Below are 22,351 nucleotides of genomic sequence, written 5' to 3' on the forward strand. Positions count from 1 at the left end.
TAATCCCCTAAAAATATTATGTAAAAGATGGGCTTCGGAGAAAAGGAAGCAAGGAAAGATAAGTTAGGACAAGTCTTTGGAGACTTAGAGGAAAGTCTTCTCATCATAATGGTGAAATCTTAAGGGTGGAAATTAAGGTGAAAACCTAGGAAAAACGAGACTTTTTAACTTGAAAAGGCCTTAAGTTTAAAAAAGAAAAATAACAAACATTCTCATAGATCGCAAAAGATCTCACCAAACTCACCAGGGCAGGAAACCCAAATCGGGTTTAAGGACAGAGTTCCCTTGGATCTGGGACACATTAATAAATAAAATAAACAAAGACCCCGCTGGCTTATATTCTTGGGGACAGGGAGAGAGAGAAAGGAGACAAACATAATGAATAAGTTAATTATGTAATATATTAGAAGGTGATACACATTATGGGAAAGGAAAGTGTGACGCTGAGTAACAGGAATCAAGATAGCTAAATAGAGTGGCCAGGGTGGGCCTCAAGAGAGAATAGCCCTGATAGGCTTTAATGAAAGTGGTAATGGAGTTAGCCATGAGGGTGTCTGCATTCCTGCAGTTGCAGAATAGCAAGGAGTCCAGCAAGAATAAAGCTCAGTGAGTGAGGAAGATGGACAGGACAGAGAGGGAAGAGAGGTAACAGGGTGACAGTGGAGGGCAGATCATGTAGAGGCTTATAAGGTCTTTGTAAAGATTTTGGCTTTTACTCTGAGTCACTGAAGGGTATTGAACAGATCTGACTTATATTTCCAATAGGTTACTCTACTAAATGAAAAACAGACTGTAGCAGAAGACAAGTATATGCAGGGAGACCATTAAGGGGCTACTGCAATTACTCAGGCAAGAGATGGGGGCTGAACCAGGTGGTAGCATAGCAAGTGATGAGAAATGGCCAAATCCTTTTTCCTTCTTTCAATGGTTAAGGGTATTCCATTCAACTTATCACATACCTAATACCTAAAATACACTAGTAGCAATAATGGATATCCAATTCCTTTAGTAATATCTACATATTACTATATTTCCTGGTAAGTCTTACTGAGTTTCATACCATTTAGCACTTTCCCCTATAAAATGTATATTCATTTATTCCTATTCTTACTCAAGTTCATATTACTTAAAAGTGATATGGGGAGGGGAAATGGAGAGACAGATTTCTGAAGTCTGTGTATCATTTATTTAAACTGGTGGTGTTTTTTACCTTCTTTCTTTTTCTTCTTCCCAGTATATTGCAAAACACACCTCTTTTAAACCATTTACATTAATAAAAATATTGAGCATTGGTGGAATAACTTCCTGTATTTTGCCCATTTCTAAATGTTACCATTGACAGTCTAGCAAATTTTATTACTTTTCTATATTCCTACTTGGTAATCTGTCCTAGATTCCTTTTAATTTCACATCATTATTCAAACTTACAGAGAAAAACATATGCTACAACATAATTATTTGACTTTGGTAAAAGAACAGAAACATTAGACATTTTGGTTGACTATTACTAAAAAAAAAAAAAGCTTAATGGACTTTTTAAAATATTTTAGTAGCTTTCTAGTATTAGGGATCAAGTTAAGGTTTTAAGTCATATACTTCTCCTGCCCTAAACAATTACTGTCCATAAATAAGCTTGAGAACTTATGAGTAGAAAAAGAAATAAAATATAAATTATACAACATCAGCATGAAAATATTAGGAAACTCCATTAAGGGTATATTTAAGGAAAAACTTATAAGTTCTATGCCTTCTAAAGACCTTAGAAACTGTTCTCCATAACTAAAAAGAAAAGTTTGGGATCCATGTTTACTTGACAAAATAATTATTTACTAAAATATAAGTATCCTCAGAGAAATATCCTCACAGAAATGTTACACTGATTTTTTTTTGTAAGATTATATGCAATTAGTGAGTTAACAATGGCTAAGCAGGGCAGAAGAGCAGGTAAGGAATCTAGATCACTAAAAACAGTCTTACCTTCTGATGTTTTCCATCGTTTCCATAAATCCTCAACAGTTATATGTTTATCTTCTCTGTGCAGATGGCTGTGTTTTTTAGTAGCATCTTTATATTTCATATCTTCTCTGATAAACTATAAAAGAGAAAACACTAAGTTAAATATACTCAAATTCACCATTTTAGTCTCTATAATGGAGAAAAAAAAGTTTGAAATCCAGTGGGTAGTGATTATCAGATAATAACTGATATACATTTTTTGGTATTTTATATTCACATTATTCATACATGTTTATGCAATTTACTTAATGAAATGCCTTCTATTACTAATCATGACAACAGCAGCAGCAGTAAAAGTACTTATTTCAGGTTCATTATTTGCCAGGAACTATTCTACATTATTTAATAAATATGTCTACATACCTATCATAAAACATACACACACACAGTTATTTAACTTCATGACAGATCTATTATGTGTGCCCAATTTATAGATGAGAAAACCAAGGCTCAAAGAGGTTAATTATTTTGTCCAAGGTTGAAAAAAATAATAAAAAGCAAAGATGAGATTCCAACCCAAACAATTTGGTTGTGTTCAACACCATAATATCCTGCCTCAATATTATACATTTTTACCAACTACTTAGTGTTTCAAGAGATATTAAATACTAATCTCAATCACTGCACCAAATTTCTATATTCTCTTACCTTTTAACACATTGTATGCAGGAAACGTATTTATACGTTCTACCAGTGTAGTAGAGCACGGGACATGTATTAATACGTTTTTTATAGACTAGCAGTAGAATGCGGGTAATGTATAAATATGTAAACTAAAGTTATCGCAATTTTACGGAACGTTGCCATTTGCGCAAAAAATTAGCAAAAATGGCCCGCGCCACCTGTTAGCACGCGATAAAAACTACCCGCAAACAATGTGTTAAGCTATTACTTACACTAATAAAAGAGAAACATGCAAATTAACCATCACTCCGTCACTCGCCATTCCGCTACACCCACCAGCCAATCAGAGCGACTATGCAAATTAACCAAACAAAGATGGTGGTTAATTTGCATACACAGGCACGGAGTGAAGACTGAAGACGACTGAAGATGCCAGCGGCCACAGAGCTGGAGCGAGCAGGAGGCTTGGGTTGCTCCCAGTGATGGAGGAAGCCAAGCTTCCCGCTCACCTTGGGCTCTGCTCAAGGAGGGGCTGGGGGCCTGGGTCGCCAAGGGAGAAGTCAAGCCTCACTGCTGTGGCTAGACCAAAGGCCTGGGTCCCGGGTGCCGGAGGAAAACTGGAGCCGGCAGCCAGGCGAAGGAAGGCCTATTGCGCAAATCTTCGTGCAACGGGCCACTAGTTAGAGAGAGAAAGCACTAAAAACCTTTTTGTTGAAAACCAACCTGTTGTACATTACTTATTATATAAAAATTTTTAATTGCTCCCCATTGTCTGCCAAATAAAAAGCAAACTCCTTTTTATGGCTTACATACCATTACCAATCCTGTTCCTGACAATCTTTTAGGCCTTATCTCTTGACACTTTTCCCATATAAACTCACTAATCAAATTACATGAAACTAATAGTTTTTCCCCCAATTATTATGCTTTTTATACTTCAACATTTCTGATTTGCATTGTTTTGGTATTGATTTACTTGGTCTTTTTATTTATTTTCTTCTGATTCCAAAAATATACAATCATACAAAAGATTAATTCAGAAATCCACAATGCAGAAAGTGAAAATCCCCAAGGGCATATTTTTCTCACTTTTTGCATGCTGACATTGAGCATCACCTTTACACAAAAGACCAACTTTTGCTGTTGAGTAGAGTTGTTCTCTACTGAAACAAAAAAGACAATTTTAATAGCTGTATAATATTGAGCAAATCATTTCACTTTTCTGAGCTTTAATACCTTAGGTGCAAAAATGAAGAAGCAAGCTTTTAGGATCAACAACACTATTCCACGGTGGTAAGTCATTAAACTGATACCAATCTATAGTATACACCAGCGGTTCTCAACCTGTGGGTTGCAACCCCTTTGGGGGTCGAACGACCCTTTCACAGGGGTCGCCTAAGACCATCGGAAAACACATATATAATTACATATTGTTTTTGTGATTAATCGCTATGCTTTAATTATGTTCAATTTGTAACAATGAAAATACATCCTGCATATCAGATATTTACATTATGATTCATAACAGTAGCAAAATTACAGTTATGAAGTAGCAACAAAAATACTTTTATGGTTGGGGGTCACCACAACATGAGGAACTGTATTAAAGGGTCACAGCATTAGGAAGGTTGAGAACCACTAGTATAGACAGAAATGGAAAATAGCCATTTAGAACCTTTATAGCAATCTGACAATGTTTTCAAAGCATCTGACCTAAGCATGTGATAAATGTACTTACTATGCATGCCTTATGCATAATGAATTAAAAATGAAAAATCTGGTCCTTCACCATAGGTAATTGGAAAGTACTAACCTAAAAGGTCTATTCTAGTCCTTATATATTCTATTGTTTAAAATAATTCCTTACTCTGTTTCTAAATGCCACTTTAAATGCTATTTTTAAACAGTCCTGCCTCATTACCGCAATTCCTTTTGTCTATTTCTATTCCTATTTTCTATTTCTCTTTTCCCACCCATCCGTCCTCCTCTTCCTAACTGATATCTGCAGAATCTAGTTCATATACCTAAAGAAGTCACTTCCACTGAGATACTCAGACACTGCCCCTATCTTTAACAGAGTCAGAAAGAAATTCTAGATTTAACAAAGTTAGAGAGAAATTCTAGAGAGAAATTCTAGATTGAAAACCATAACTGACAGAACAGGGTAGGAAGCCTGCTTTGGAAATGGCCCAGTCTGTTGAAATAAATGGCAGCTGTTTCATTTAAAACAACAACAAACATCTTGGGAAATTCTTCTCACCACATGAACACAAAGAAGCCAGAAGTAGAGTTTGTGGCATAGGATCAATATATTTCAGAAAAATAAAGCTAATTTCCATATACAGACTAGATGCAGCATTCTAGTAACTTGAACTCTAAGGAAGCCCAGAATAAGTGTATAGCTATCAGCCAAAATATACACTTAATAAAAGAATGCAAAAAAAATTTTTTAAGCTTATGATAGCATCTAAAGCTCATTAGGTGTAAAAGAACTACCTAGCTCCTAAGGAAGTTGGGTGAAAACCAAAAAACACACTGAATTATATTTTCTGGAATTACCATTTAAAAATGAATATACAGAGTGGTGAAAAAACAGGTTTACAGTTGTTCATATGGAAAATAATACAATAATTAATAATGATAAAGGAACAAAATCCTGAGTTTTATGTACTCCCAACTGTAAATCTACTTTTGTCTGCTCCGAATACTTGTTTTAAAATATAAGCCCAAGATAATGCAATTCACAACAAACCATATAAAAGTATATCTCTTAAATGTATCTTCAACATTTTTATCATAAAATATGATTTGAAAATAGTAAAATTAAAATTACTTTACATTGAAACTAAGTTGGAAAATGTTTACCTGAACCTAATACACTAGAAATCATCTGCTTCCATTAAACCTTCTTCCCAAAATCCTACAGAAGAGCAGACCATTCTAAGCAGACTTTTAAAAAACTCCCTAGAAAACAGCAAATTTTAGAAATGAGACAGGCTACTAGAAAAATTTTAAGAACAGCCATCAAAAACTGAAAATGCATGACAAATTACAAGTACTTCTTATTCACTGAAATAGTGAATTATGAAATAGGAAAACAGACCCTTAAATTCTATGAAGCAAATCTTCAAATAATGTACAACAAATAATGTAGATTCTTGGGAAGCATATCCAATTATGCAAACCTACTATAGGAAAACCTGAATTGACAATAGAAATAAAAGAGTGCTCAATAAATAGTGACTACTGAATATTCTTTTCAAAAACATTCACACAGATAATTCTTTGAAATAAATTATTCTAGTGCCATTATAGAAATTACATACTCAAATCCAGGAAGGTAGTTTTTAAAAAATTAACCAATTTCTTGTACCTATTATTTTGTATTTTATATTTGTATTTGTGCTGTTATTTTTTGTTACATTTATTTTTGTTGTTTATATTTTACTTTATGTTATCTTACTTGTATTTTGTATTTGTGCTATTATTTTTATGACACTGCTTTAATATTATCTGATACATGTTAGTAAAGTAAGTCCTTACTTAACATCATCAATAGGTTCTGTGACTTTAAACAAAATGATGTATAATGAAACCAATTTTACCACAGGCTAATTGGTATAGACAAGAGTTAGGTTCCTATGGCATCTCATCAACATTTTGACAAACTGAGGTTGAATGAAATGACATGACTCAAGGACCTGCTGTATAGGCATATTTTGGGGCTGTTTCCCTGAGACCCTACCAACATTAGTGTAAATCCCTGAAAAGTATCCAGTCACCCCTTCCTCGCTTGATCACCCACTGCCACAGCTATCTGATCAAAGGACAGACACTTGACCCAAAAGAAGACAATCCAGAGCCTAAGCAGGATAGCAGGATTCTCTCTCACAGGACACTATAATTCAAACAATGAAAGGGTCAGTTGGCCATGGCTCTGGGTTTTTAAGGTGATAAAGACCCTGGTATTGAAGGTGGCATTTTATGGACAATCAAGATGGGCCAGGTGATAAGGACAACAGAGGAAGCCAATATGCAGAAAGAGAAAGTAACAAAAGAGGACAAAGATGAGGAAAGAAAGCAAAAGAAATAGCACCAGAACTGCCTTGATTCTTGATGACCTTCCAGTTTCAGTCCCTCAGGATGCCTGGGCTACACAATTCTTGTCCTGATTTCCACGACATGACAATGATAAATCTGTTTCCCCTTTTATTTTTAAATACACAATTTTAAGACCTCAATACCTAGGAGAGGTGATTTATTATCCCAGTTAGGCACTCAAACTCTGCAGTCTGACAGACTATTCAAAATCTAACCATTACTTAAATCCTCTTTAGCCTCATATTTCTCCTTTGTACAATGAGAAAAATAAAACTGTCTATTTCATATGGTTATGAAGATTAATTTAAAAATGTATAATGCATAGAGGTGTTAGACAATAAAATTATATTAAATAAAACTATTTTGGTTGGTTTTTATATATTGATCTTGTTATTGCTATTGAAGTTTAAAGCCTGAGTCAATGAGTTTCACCCTGACTATATTGGTAGGCTTAATGAACATTTGGGAAACATCAGACATTTATAAAGATAAGATTACTCAATATTCTTAAAGTACCATTTCAGAGATTCTAAAACAAAATACATAATACATAAATAGAAAACATACAGCTTTTTCACTGACAATGTAAGCAGAGATTCCCAAAGGACACCTGTCATCAAAACAACAGTGTCCAAGGTCCGATATGTGAGTCAGTTAAGACAGATGGATTCCTTGAAAAATTTGCAGGGTCTTCCTGTCTTGAGAACAATATTAAATTGCTCAGCATAATGTCTCAGAGGAAATGATGCATAATAAGAAGGATACTACTCTTGTCTCACTTTGAAAGATGAAAAAGCTAAGGCTAAAGGAGAGTTTGCAATGTATTGTATTTTATATAGCTATTTAATAGACCTACTACTGGAAGTAAATTCTAAAGAATTCCAAAGTTCAAGTTCTTCACCACCATCCTAACCTGGATATTCTGTAAAAACGCAGATTTCAAAACTCTTAAAGGTGATAACATGCTAATAAAGCATGAATTGCCCATATTTCTCTTTTCAATCCAAAATGGTTCTATCAAACAGGTTGAGAGTACAGACCCAGTCTCCAAACTACATTTACATCCCAAATCCACCATTTATAGTTATGACCTTAATAAGTTACTTTACTCTCTGTGCGTCAGTTTTCTAGTCAGCAAAATGGTAATAAAAGTCGTAAGTCAAAGAGGTGTAAGGATTAAGTTATTTATTTCACATGAAGTATAAAGAAGAGTATTTGGTACATAGTAAACACTCAACAATGTCACCTATTTCATGTAAATCACTTATTCTTTTAAAGTAATGAGTAAAACTTCTGCCTTGACTTGTATACTCTATATCATTTCTTGAAATGACTGAACATTATTTTAACATACTCTCTCTTAACTTCTAATGCAAGAAGGGTTTGATAATTCCCAAGAAAAACACAGAACTAAACCTGGCATTCCTAGAGTCTTATTGAAATTAAAATTCTGTTATGTGTTTATTAACCATTTGTATTTATTTAATGAAATATCTATTATATACTTTATTTACATGTGGGAACATTTGTTGTTTTCCCTCTGGTAAAGCAAAGAGAGACAGAAAAAGAGAGAACAACATCTTTCTAATCTCCTTCCTCACTTTTCATGTCAACATGGGAGGATATACAATGCTTGGAGCTACTGCTGCCCTTTCCAACCATAATTAGAAAATCAACAAAATGAAAGAAAAGCTAACACAGAGCCCTACACATTACTGAGTCTCTGAATTACTAGTAACCTTGAAAGCATTTAGTCCCAGACTTATGAATATAATTTCAAATATTAAGCTGCTATTATTTAAGCTATTTTTAATTCAGGTATTCTATTACTTGCAACAACAAAAAAATCATCGTAAATATACAGCAGTATATTTCCACAAGGGACACATTCCAAGACCCATAGTGGATGCCTGGAACCACAGACAGTACTGAACCCTGAATGTACCGTTTTTTCCTATACATACCTATCTGTGATAAAGTTTAATCTATAAATTAGGCATAGTAAAAAGTTAACAACAGCAAATAATAAAACTATTTTATTTTTTTAAAATATATTTTATTGATTTTTTACAGAGAGGAAGAGAGAGAGACAGAGAGTTAGAAACATCGATGAGAGAGAAACATCGATCAGCTGCCTCCTGCACACCCCCCACTGGGGAAGTGCCCACAACCCAGGCACATGCCCTCAACCGGAATCGAACCCGGGACCCTTCAGTCTGCAGGCCGACGCTCTATCCACTGAGCCAAACCGGTTTCGGCAAAAAACTATTTTAATATACTGCAATAAGTTATGTAAATGTGGTCTCTCTCTCTCTCTCTCTCTCTCTCTCTCTCTCTCTCTCTCTCTCATAACTAATCTAATAACCAAAATGACTACTAAGTGGGAAGGTAACCTACACAGCAGGTATGTTAGAGAGCAGGATGATTCATGTCCTGGGATGGAGTGGGACAGCGAGAGATTTCATCTAACGGTGCACAATTTAAAACTTATAAATCATTTGTCAAATTCTCCATTTAATATTTTTGGGCTGTGGTTGCCTGTGAGTAACTAAAATCATGGAAAGAGACATTGCAGATGAGGGACTACTTTACTGTTCTCAAATATCAGAACTCTTATAGCTTGCTGGTCCCCATCATTAGGTCTAGTACCTAGAGTTCTAGACTCATTTAATGGCTGGTAATGAGCAAAGATGGCTTTTGACACAGAAAAACAAAAGCAAGAGACAAATAGGGAATTATAAATATAAGGAGTCACAAAAGCTAATCAATAAATTGACTTGATAAGCCAGACTATCCAAAATCTTATGATTATGTCCATATATCCTTTTTTCTTCTTTGTGGGAACTCAAGGAAGGGCAAATTTTCACATTGAAATTAAAGGAAAAAGAAGAGTGCACATAAGTACACACACACACACACACACGCCTGGCAATTGCAGCAGCAAATAGAGATCTTTCTAAGGAGAGAGGAAAAAGATCTGGAGATAAAAGTTAGAGCTATAAATTGAGCAGTTCTTTCCATTTGACATGCTTTCAGCCTTGTGTATCTTAAATTTAATATTTTTGGACCGTGGTTACCCATGGGAAACTGAAACGAATGAGTAATTAGACTACATTAAGGAAACTGACAGGTTCTTATCAGAGGGTCTAATAAGTATTCACCTGTATTTTCTGTGTAGCTTCAATTTTATTATTAAAATTTTTAATCAATCTGGTTAACATTTTACATAAGGTAAAATGTTAGAATCTAATTTTATTTTTCTCTAAATTTTAATTATCCAATCATTGCTTACTGAAATAACTTTAATATCCCAATGATCTGCAATGCTACCTATATATATTTTAAACATAGTCAGATATCAGTATCCTTGCATGGTTTACCTAATCATACACATACATAGTTCTATTCCTGGTATAGTCATTCTATTGAATACACTTACTTGTTTCACCTTAATACTAATAGAAGAAAATCAATGATGATTTTTGTATGTGCAATTTCTAATAATGACATCATATACAAATGCAATAATTTTATATATGGCTCTGGCACAAATCTAACTGACATCACTGCACCTTAGTAAATTTGCTATGAATCCCAGTACTAAGAGTACTAAAATAGCACATGATTTTTAAGATTTTATTTTTTAGGACAGTTTTAGATTCATAGCAAAGTTTTGCAGAAAAGTAGAGTTTCCAAATATCCCTTGCCCCAGAGTACATGCATTTTTTTTATTTAAATACTCTCTATGCACTATTATATTTAAAGATCTATGATGAGCCTTATGTGTAGATCAGTACACATATGCATACATATGCATAGAGTTAACAAAAGTTTGAGGAAATATTATTTGGGTAATCAATAAAAAAAGAGATATTCAGTGATTGTTAACGTAAAAAGAGTATTTCTGTTACTTTCATTAAGAAACTATTTTCACTAGTTACTGGGAAAGATTATATTACACAGAAGTAAAAATAAACTTTTAGAATACTAATGTTAGCTCTTCCATATCTTGTCACTCTTAAGAGTATTTACTAACAAAATATATTTTAACAGACATTTTAATTTTCATTAAGATGAAACACCATGAAAGCACAATGCAATCAATTCTTCACATAAATATTTACTTCCTATTATGAACCAGGCCTTCCCTGTTCTAAGTAGTGAGAATATAGCAAAATAAAGCAAACAAAACCCCTACCCTCAAATAATATACTTTCTTGCACAGGAATCCATAAATTAATAAAATAAGTAAAATTAAAAATATATTGTTACTGCCATGGCTGGTGTTTCTCCATGGTTAGAGCATCATCCCCTGCACCAAAGGGTTGTGGGTTTGATTCCCAGTCAGGGTACATACTCAGGTTTTGAGTTCAATTTCTAGTAGGGGCACCTATGGGAGGCAGCTGATCAATGTGTGTGTCTCTCTCTCTCTCCTTCTCCCTTCCCTCCCCCTCCCCCTTCCTCTCTCCCTCTCCCTTTTTCTCTCTAGAATCAATGAAAAAACATACCCTCAAGTGAGGATTCTTTTAAAAAGTATATTGTTACTTGAAATAAGCAATGTTGATTTTTTTTTAAGAAGAGAATAAAATATGTAAGTATTTTCTTTAAAAAATTAAAGGACAGATAACCCATAAAATTAGGGGAGGGAAGGTTAGCTTTAAAGGGATAGAGGAAATAAGATATATGGGACAGAAACAAAAGGTATACTTTTTGCATATACCTTTGTTTCATAGCCAGAATTGTGGAACCATATAAATATTTTTATAAATGTAACGCAAAATAAATTTTAATGTAATCACTAAAAGTTACAAGTTAAACAAATGAACCTAACTGTATTATCTAGTTAGAAATGTAATCATGCAGTTAGGAACTATCTCTACTGACTTTAACTCTAGGAACAACAATAAAAGAGAACTTATTTTTTAAAAAAAGGGTTCAACTGTTTTCAGTAACCACATGAATGAAGTTAATGGTAGTAATGTGTATCCTGAGACTGTTGTGTGTACACTGTGGGATAAATCTAATGAGTAATTACGCTGGCCTTGTTAAGCAACAAGAGTTCCCATGTGATTGCAGGAAGACACAGGGGTAAAATCAATGAAGTTAAATAAAAACCCTGCAGTACTACATTTATATCATAAGTATCAGGCTGAATTCATAGTATGTATCATCATCTTTAAAAAAACATAAAAAAATATTCCCTAGCTCTATCCACAGAAAAGACAAAGAAACAATGACTAACAGCACTACTAGTGCCTTGGCTGTGGTCTGTCAGGTATTTTTTTCCTCCAATAAAACAAATCAAGGCTTCTTAGGGAAATGGTTGAAGAAAGAGGAATTCTGGAGCCAAAAATGTATAAGCTGAGCCTGGAACATCTTATCACAGTAGAAAGCCAGAGACTATCAAAGACTACTAAGGCTGGTCAAAAGGATCCAGGTGCAAGCTAAAATAAGTTTCTGCTAGCCAAATATAAGACAATTTAAACAACAATAAAATAAATCATAATATTTAAATGAAATCCATTTAAATCCATGAGTTCATAATACTATACACATACCCATATACTCACAACCCCCACCCACATACACACACATTCTTCTCTTTCCTTTGGAGGATCCTTGGGAACCACCTAATTACTATTAGAATTTTTTTTGAGAGAGAAAGAGGTAGAGGGGGAGGGGGAGGGGAAGGAGGAGGGTGCAACATTGATTAGTTGTCTCCCATTACACATCCCTACTAGGAACTGAACTGGTGACCTAGGTATGTGCCCTGACCAGGAATCAAACCTACAATCTTTTGGTGTAAGGGATGGTGCTCCAACCAACTGAGCCACTTGGCCAGGGCCTACCTAATTATTTCTGAAAAGCTATAAATAAAGGGAAAGAATCATCTTTTTATCCTGTCCTTCCTGTATAAATAAAAAACCAAATAATTGCTATATTAAAATTTCTCCTTAAAGAAGTATTCCAAGTAATAAGAAAAAAGAACAGAATTAAAATATTGGCTTTTGCAACCTCTAACAGATTAATGAATCTTGGCAATAATCAACAATGGTGGATAAGATCACAAAACATCAAAGATAATGTCAATTTTTTGGCCCACTTTAAGGAGTGTTATGCAGCTGTTTAAACAGTAACCCCACTGTCAGAAATGAAGATAACAGAGAAAAATAAATTGGGTCAAGCAGAAAATCAGGACAGATTACCATTAGATATCCAAATGGAGATATTGATGCAATTGGATATATGAACCCAGAGCTTAGGATTTCAATAAATGGAGGATATTTAAAAAATTTGAAATTAGATAAGATCACGAAGGGGATAAGTAGGCAAATAGGTGTAAAAACTAAATTCAGGAGCACTCCAATATTAGGAGGTCAGGGAGATGAAGAACAAATCAGCAAAGAAACTGAAAAGAAGTAACCAATATAGTAGAAGAAAAAATGTGGTTTCCTAGAAGCCAAGTGAAAAAAAGAGTATGGTAAAAAAGGAAAGCATGTTAAACTATATCAAGAGACTGGTAAGTGTTATGAAGACTGACAACTGACCACTGTATTGCAAAATGGACATCTCTGCTGAGCATAGTAAGAACAGGTTTGGTGGAGTAACAGAGGCAAAAGCTTAAGTTAGTTCAAGAAAGAATGAGATGAAAGAAAGAGTACACAAGTCATTCTAAGGATCCTGTTGCAAGGAAAGGATAAAGGAACTGGGAAATAACCAAAGGAAGATGCAGAATCAGAGTAGTTTTTATTTGTTGTGTTTATAAGGTGGAAAATAATGGCAATTTTACGTCAGATGGGAAAGATCCAGTAGAAATCAAAAATATGGTTGCTAAAGAGAAGAAAAAATGCTACTTCACTGTCCTAAAGTGGTAAGAGGAGATGAGAATGAGTACACAGTGGAAGAATTCACTTCTGCAAGGAGCACAGTGAACCCACACCAACAGGAGAGAATACAGAGTTTATGGACACAAATGCAGATGGGTGAGTCCCCAGTGGTTATATGACCTCCATCAACAAGAAAGGCACATTCTTGGGCCTCTTCCTAGGTTACTGAATAAGAAACTCTAGGTGGGCCAACTCATCCATGTTTTGAAAAATCTTCCAGGTGATTATGATGCCCACTAAAGATTGAGACCACTGGACTATGACAATACAATATAAGTTTTGAGGAGGGAAAGAGAATAACAAAACACTATGTTCTGAAATGTTTTAGTTAAGTAATAATGGTCAAAATGGATTTTAAAGGAAGAAAAGACGAGCAATTAGGAAGACCACTTAGAAATCAAATCACAAGAATAAAGCTCAACAACTCAGAGAGGGGGACAGAAAGCATTGAGCCTGAGTAGTAAGTAAAATAATGATACCATCAATAAAAATACCAAGGTAGTTAAGAAGAGAGAGGAAAAAGATTTTTAAGAAAGTCAGTGAGTGACTGGTTCAGCATGAGACCTTCTAGACAGGAAAAAAGAAAGAGATGGCAATGTAGTTTTTCAGAATTTAGGACAGAGTTGGAGATCCTAGAAAAAGAAATGTGAAAATGAAATTCAGGACAAAAGTCAGAACTGAACATATACAGACATAATAATTAAAGCCATGAGCCTAAATAAAGCTTCCTAGTTGAAAGAAAGGAAAAAAAGAGGACCCAAAAAAACAAAAAATCTTATGGCACACACTTCAGGTTTCTGGTTCTGCATGTAAGGAGCTTGGAAGTTGCCACTTCATTCTAACAGGAAAAAGTTGAATTGACTGAAAAGTAAAAAACTCATCTTGGATCCATTAGAAAGGGGAGAACACAGGGCTAATTACTGCCTAGTGTGGGGGTAGGAAAATCTGAGCTATAATTGACGAATTGCTGGAGATTCAGTGCAGACAACTGAAAGTCTGAGAGTTAAATACAACAGAGATACGCAGTCATACAGAGGATGTAGAGGTTTAGAACAAGTCATCCCAAGATATGCCTCTGTGGTATATGAATTATTCTGCGCTCAACACAACAGAGACTCTGTGGGCTCAAGATAAATTTCTGCACCAACCCCCTTCCTAACTACCTAGAAGAATCTGAATTAGAAGCCTTGCCCATAATAAGAGATTATCAGAAATAAACGGTTTACCTATCTATATGGTAGCACAAACTTCTAATTACTAAATATCTATCTACTCTTCTTATCGCCCTGCAATAACCCTCTGAAACCCCAATGTGTTCATTAGTTCAAAGTGTCACATGTACCTCATTTTCCCTTTCTGTCTCTGAATCTTCCATGTGTGGGGGTTTCCGATTCTCTCATGTATGAGGGGGTTCCCATGTGTACATATGTGATTAAATTTGATTATTTTCTCTTGTAACTTGGTCTCATGCAGATTTAATTATTAGATCATCCTAAAGAAGTTAGGAAGGTAGAAGAGAGGTTCTTCCTCTCCTTCAAGGACCCCCATGATATTGTAAAACTTATCTCCAGGTTCCCACAGTAAATATAGGGGGATGGGGCATGATCCCCTCCTGTTCCCAGCAGGGGAAAGGGAAAAAGAACCATTTAAAAATATTCCAGAGGGAAAACCAAGATGGCGGCATAGGTAAACACTGGAGTTTGCTGCCTCGAACAACCACTTCAAAAATACAACTAAAAGACGGAACGGACATCATCCAGAACCACAGGAAGGCTGGCTGAGTGGAAATTCTACAACTAGAAGGAAAGAGAAAAGCATACCGAGACTCAGAGGAGGCGCAGTGCGGAAGTAAAACACTAAGGTACAGAGGCGCACACAGAGCGGGCTGGCGGCTGAGGGAGCGGTTGTCGTTTTCAATCGGGAGGGAGTCTCAGGCTCTGAGCTCCAGTTCTGGGCGAGTCTCTGGGGATCCAGACTCAGACAGGAGAAGCGGGACTGTCTGACATCGGTCGGAACTCAAAGGCAGCTTTCTCTCAGAGGGGCTTGCAGCGATTGCCGAGACACTGAGAAGCTGGGCCTCTGAGAGCAGCCATAACTGCTAGCACCGCCCTGTTGATCCTGTGGGACCCGCCCCGCCCAAGCCTTGCAGGGAGGCTTTTGCAGGATAGCCTCAGGCAGTGGCTAGATTAGCACCTCCCTAGAGATCCAGGAGCCAGTGTACCCAGAGGTCAGAGTGGGACCATCCAGTTTGCAGCTCCGTGGAACCATAAAGGACACACTCAGGGGGCAGACTCAGTGAGCACCAAAGCCCCATTGAAGCAAGTCTTGCCCCAGAGGGGTGTCTCCAGCACAGAAGTTCTCCCACTGCAGACACAGCTGATTCTCACAGCCAAGTGGCCTGGTGGTCAATTCCTCCCAGTGATACCTACAACAATCAAGGCTTAACTACAACAAGGCTGTGCACAAAGACCACAAGGGGGTGCACCAAGAGTGTCCTCCTCAGGTAATTGGGGAGGCTGAACCACTGGGCCCTAGAGGACACCTAGCACAGAAAACCACTTTGTCAACACAGGGAAGCATAAAAAATGGGGAGACAAAGAAACAGGTCACAAATGACAGAAATGGGGGAAAGCAAACTACTGGATATAGAGTTCAAAACCACACTTTTAAGGTTTTTCTCAAGAATTTTCTAGAAACTGCCGATAAACTTAATGAGACCCTCAAGTAATCTAATGAGACCCTTGAGGTTGTGATAAAGGACCAACTAGAAAGTAAGCATACACCGACTGAAATAAAGAATATTATACAGACTCCCAACAGCAGACTAGAGGAGCGCAAGAATCAAGTCAAAGATTTGAAATGCGAAGAAGCAAAAAACACCCAAACGGAAAAGCAAAATGAAAAAAGAATCCGAAAATACGAAGATAGTGTAAGGAGCCTCTGGGACAGCTTCAAGCGTACCAACATCCGAATTATAGGGGTGCCAGAAGAAGAGAGAGAACAAGATATTCAAAACCTATTTGAAGAAATAATGACAGAAAACTTCCCCTACCTGGTGAAAGAAATAGACTTACAAGTCCAGGAAGCGCAGAGAACCCCAAACAAAGGAATCCAAAGAGGACCACACCAAGACACATCATAATTAAAATGCCAAGAGCAAAAGACAAAGAGAGAATCTTAAAAGCAGCAAGAGAAAGAAAGTCAGTTACCTACAAGGGAGTACCCATACGACTGTCAGCTGACTTCTCAACAGAAACTTTGCAGGCCAGAAGGGAGTGGCAAGAAATATTCAAAGTGATGAATACCAAGAATCTACAACCAAGATTACTTTATCCAGCAAAGCTATCATTCAGAACTGAAGGTCAGATAAAGAGCTTCACAGATAAGAAAAAGCTAAAGGAGTTCATCACCACCAAACCAGTATTATATGAAATGCTGAAAGGTATCCTTTAAGAAGAGGGAGAAGAAGAAAAAGGTAAAGATACAAATTATGAATAACAAATACACATCTACAAGTGAATCTGAAAATCAAGTGAATAATCTGATGAACAGAATGAACTGGTGATTATAATAGAATCAGGGGCATAGAAAGGGAGTGGACTGACTATTCTCGGTGGGGAAAGGGGTATGGGGGATGCAGGAAGAGACTGGACAAAAGTCGTGCACCTATGGATGAGGACAGTGGGTGGGGAGTGAGGGAGGAGGGTGGGGTGGGAACTGGGTGGAGGGGAGTTATGGGGGGGGAAAAAGAGGCACAAATGTAATAATCTGAACAATAAAGATTTAATTAATAAAAAAATATATATTCCAGAGCACTCTGCTCCTCTAAACAAGGTGTGCCCTCAAGGGAAACTAATTATCCAGAGCCTAATTTGCAGGGATATTATTAGAGCCTAACTGACAAGGCGAACTACTGAACTCCACTAGGCTCTATCTTCCAGTGGAAGAAGGGGAACACCTAACTCTAGTTCACTCTAGGCATCCCATCTCACCTAAATAGGAGGAAAAACAAAAACAAAACCTGGGAAACGTGGGTGAAGTTTATAGTGCAGAGACAGAGGCTCACTAAAAGACTGAGACCTAACCCCTAATCATAGGACTGGAGAACACGTCCCCTCCCACCACATCTCATCGCCATATTACTAGAGGCCTATTTGCAGCAGTTCCTTGTACCCATACATCACATCCAGCTATCAAGAAAAAAGTTACATGGCATACTAAAAATAAAGAAAGGGTCAATGCATATTATTTTTAATTAATATAAAAATATTAAGCTAAATTATTTCTAAAGACTAAAAAGCACTTAACTCTAAGAAACAAGAGTAAGAAAAACACCCAAGTCTCTGTCATGTTACTAGAAAAACTATACTATATAAAGAGACTTAGGGTAATAAACTAAACTGAGATAGATCCAAGCTTTACTAATAGCACAAACCTTGGCACAATGCTTACATCAACTGAATAACAACTTAGTGAAGGAGCAAGATCAATGTAAAGGTAAAGGTAAGTACAATGGAAAGCAGACTGTGATAAGACATACAGCAAAGACATACAAAGCCCCATTTGCCTGGGACAGTCATATATACCCGTTGGCCTGGTGTAATTAATAGCACCCTCTTTTACACTCAATAGTATTTCAGCTTTGATGATGAATTATGCGGTCACCCTATTTATAATTACAACAATATATGGCATGGAGTTAATGCTACGGTAAAGGTACGTTTATACGTTTATATTTAATTCATTTGCAAAATGGGAAAAGATTCTGTACCCACCCCCAACTCAGAGATCTATGAGAAGATGAGACAGTATTTGAAATGTGCTAAACTCTCAAAAATAAAAAAAAATATTACATAAATGCAGTGCCATGCTGTGATCCTGAAAACACCCAGAAAAGGAGGGGGCGGAGAAGAGCAGGACTGGCAGTAAAGTCAGGCTAGAACTGAAGGAGTACAGATGCAGGTCCTGATTCACACTCTACTCTTCTGCCCCCTTTCAGACTGTAACCCTATTTAGTATGAAACTCTTGGTAAGGTAAATTAAAAATGAATGGAACAGGAATGGGAAACAATTTTTAATGAAAAAAATGTATTTATTTAAAAACATTTTTTGTTTTTCAATTAGAGTTGGCATTCAATATTATATTAGTTTCAGGTGCATAGCATAGTGGTTTGACAATTACATAACTTACAAAATGATCCCCCCAATAAGTCTAGTGCCCATCTGGCACCATACACAGTTATTACAATATTATTGACTATATTCCCTATGATGTACTTTACATCCCTTTGACTATTTTGTAACTGTTAATTTATAATTCTTAACCCCTTCACCTTCCTCACCCACTCTCACAACCCCCTCCCATCTAACAACAATCATAAGTTTGTTTTCTGTATCTATGACTTTGTTCATTTATTTTGCTTTTTAGAACCCACATATATGTGCATTCATATGGTATATCTTTCTCTATATGACTTATTTCACGTAACATAATACTCTCTAGATCCATATGTGTAAAAAAGGTAAGACTTCATTATTGTTTTTGCTAAGCAACATTCCATTGTACATATGTACTACATCTTTATCCAGTTGTCTATTGATGGACACTTTCTTGCTTCCATATCTTGACTATTGTAAATAATGCTGCAGTGAACATACAGATACATATACATCTTTTCAAATTAGTGTTCTGTTTTTCTTCAGATAAATATCCAGAAGTGGGATTGCTGGGTCATATCGTAGTTCTAATTTTAATTCTGTGAGGAACCTCTACATTGTGTTCCATAGTAATTAAAATACCAGCTGACATCTTAATTGCAGCCTTGTGCATGACTCAGAGCCAGAATACCCAGCTAAGTTGCACATTTGTTTCTGACCCATTGAAACCGTGAGATGATACAGGCATAATGTTGTAAGCCATTACACTTGGGAGAAATTTGTTACACAGCTATATAACTAACACACAGGTTACATTTTTAACCTAGAAAATTTCTGTAAAAAAAAATATATATGCATTTATTCCTTTAGAAACAATATTCCACATAATTCAAAACTTAATGATCCTATTTTTACAAGATTTTCTACTATTTTTTCTAACCTTACTTTTACCTATTTTCATAAGTGACTATTCTTGTTTCAGATACAGATACATCTGTGTTGTTAACTAAATTCTCTGAGGTGTCTAGAAAAACGATGACAGAAGTATTTTTTAGGCAGAATAGCTAATAAAAGAAAAACTGAAATATTAGGTACAACGATATTTTTCAGGTAAGTTAATCTTAAGGTTGATTATACAAAAACTCTAAAACTATGCTGAATGACATCAATAAAAGGAGTGAATGGATAAAAAGGGAAAAAAATTAAAAGAGAAGGAATATTTTAAAATTTAAAAGAAAAAAGTAATAAAGTTCATGCACACTAGAAACTATAATAAATTTTCCAGTTACAAAGCAGGCAATAATAATGTGAATTCTTATTAATAACACTGCCTCCTACCGCTATGTTCAGGGCAACAAAGCCATTCATTTATCTTATTTAGAATTATTTGTTGATCAAGTACCTATACTTCCCAAAACATCTTCAATATTGACAGCACATGCCAACAGTACTGTAACCAACACCTCAGTCTAAACAGGTCACAGATTCAGCATCTATAAACATCTACTCTTTTTTTATCATGTGCCAAAAGATAATGATGTAAAGAGCAAAAGCTTTTTATATTGTTCCTGATCTGAAATACTCCTATCTGTAGGCCAATGCTCTCCCCACTGAACCAAACAAGCTAGGGTGAAATATATCTGTTTTTAAACAAAATTCACCTACTACACTGATAAAATTCTATTTTAATATACTTTTTAATATAAACTTTTTTATTCTAATTTTTATTACAAATGTTTAGAATTCCAATAAAATGTGAAAGACTTAGTAAGAATTCCACTGAACTATAAGTTATACACACATGGATGCTTACTTTGGCACAGTGAGATTAGTAAACACTTCACACATTTGGGCAGTTAATATCTGATGATGAGGTAAAAAAGATTAAAATAACTTGTAATTCTAGGAACTATTATGCAAGTAAATGGACTGTCAAATATCTGCATAAGCTTCCTACTACCTCTCTATATATTATATACTAGTGGCACGGTGCACGAAATTCGTTCACCGGTATGTGTGTGGAGGGGGAATCCCTCAGCCCGGCCTGCACCCTCTCCAATCTTGGAATCCTTGGGGGATTCCGACTACCAGCTTAGGACAGTCAGACATCCCTAAACTGGCAGTCAGACATCCCTCGCGCAATCCAGGACCACTGGCTCCTAACTGCTCACCTGCCTGCCTGAATGATTGCCCCTAACCACTCTGCCTGCCAGTCTGCTTGTCCCTAACTGCTCCCCCCCACCGGCCTTCTCACCCCCAACTGCTCCCCCTTGCTGGCCTGATTGCCCCCAACTACCCCTCTGCCAGCCTGATCACACCCAACTGCCCCCCCCCGCCAGCCTGCTCACCCCCAACTGCCCCCTCTGCTGGCCTGATTGCCCCCAACTTTCCCCCCCACCAGCCTGCTCACCACCTACTGCCCCCCCTTACCGGACTGCTCACTCCCTACTACCCCCCCCTGCCGGCCTGCTTGGCCCCAACTGCCCACCTTGCCAGCATGCTTGCCCCAAACTGCCCCTCCTGCTGGCCTGGTCACGCCCAACTGGCCCCCTGCCGGCCTGCTTGCCCCCACCTGACATCCCACTGCTGGTCTGCTCACCTCCAACTGTCCCCCCGGCAGCCTGCTCGCCCCCAACTGGCCCCCCCTTGCCAGCCTGATCGCCCCCAACTGCCCTCCCCGCCTGGCCTGATCACCCCTAACAGCCTCTGCCTCAACCCTGCCACTATGGCTTTGTCTGGGTGGCAGCCACAGAGCCGGCTGAGGCAACCAAGGAAGCCAAGCCTCCCACGCCCGCTCTCCAGCCGGCTTGGCTCCATGGCTCCAGCCAGCACCACCATCTTTGTCATATCAATTTGCATATTCCCTCCTTATTGGGTGTGGGCGCTGCCATCTTTATCGCGAAGTGATGGTTGATTTGCATATTACTCTTATTAGATAATTTTAACATCTTGCCTTTAAAGGTATTTTTAATGATTAAGAAACTGTGAGTTTTTGCTATTTTTTCAGACAAATACTTTTGCAATTACGATATATTAACAAATATATTTGGTCTTTGTCCCTGGTCCCTGACTCTGGGAATTTCTTGTTAGGAGTATCTTTTGCCTTTAGTTTATGCTAGTGAGATGACCTTGGGTTAGTCTCCTACATCCTCAGGATGGGATTGGTCACTTAGTTATTAAGGTTGGAACTTTTAGGCCCACGCACCTGGCCTCTGAGCAAACTGAGTTCTATAAAAAAGCTCTTGAATTTTGAAATTCAAAGCACTTCCATATTGGTGAACATATTAAGGTGCTAGGAAGGTGGCATGCCCAGAGAGGGCATGAAAGCTCCATACCCTTCCTCCCATACTTTGTCCTATATATTTCTTTTTTTTTTTATTGATTTTTTACAGATAGGAAGGGAGAGGGGTAGAGAATTAGAAACATCGATGAGAGAGAAACATCGATCAGCTGCCTCCTGTACACCTCCTACTGGGGATGTGCCCGCAACCAAGGTACATGCCCTTGACCAGAATCGAACCTGGGACCTTTCAGTCCGCAGGCCGATGCTCTATCCACTGAGCCAA

The 22,351-nt window shown here is 37.0% G+C and overlaps 1 protein-coding gene across 1 annotated transcript in view; it reads right to left on the bottom strand.

The window, feature by feature from the left end:
* The window catches only part of STIM2 (stromal interaction molecule 2), a 150,161-nt gene that overhangs the window by 56,951 nt on the left and 70,859 nt on the right, over positions 1–22,351 (bottom strand). The window contains exon 3 of the mRNA XM_081083047.1: positions 1,978–2,092. Within this exon, the coding sequence (XP_080939173.1) occupies positions 1,978–2,092 (115 nt within the window). The remainder of the gene's footprint in view (positions 1–1,977; positions 2,093–22,351) is intronic.

The sequence above is a fragment of the Myotis nattereri genome (assembly GCF_964212035.1).
Source record: "Myotis nattereri genome assembly, chromosome: 1".
Taxonomy (NCBI): domain Eukaryota; kingdom Metazoa; phylum Chordata; class Mammalia; order Chiroptera; family Vespertilionidae; genus Myotis; species Myotis nattereri.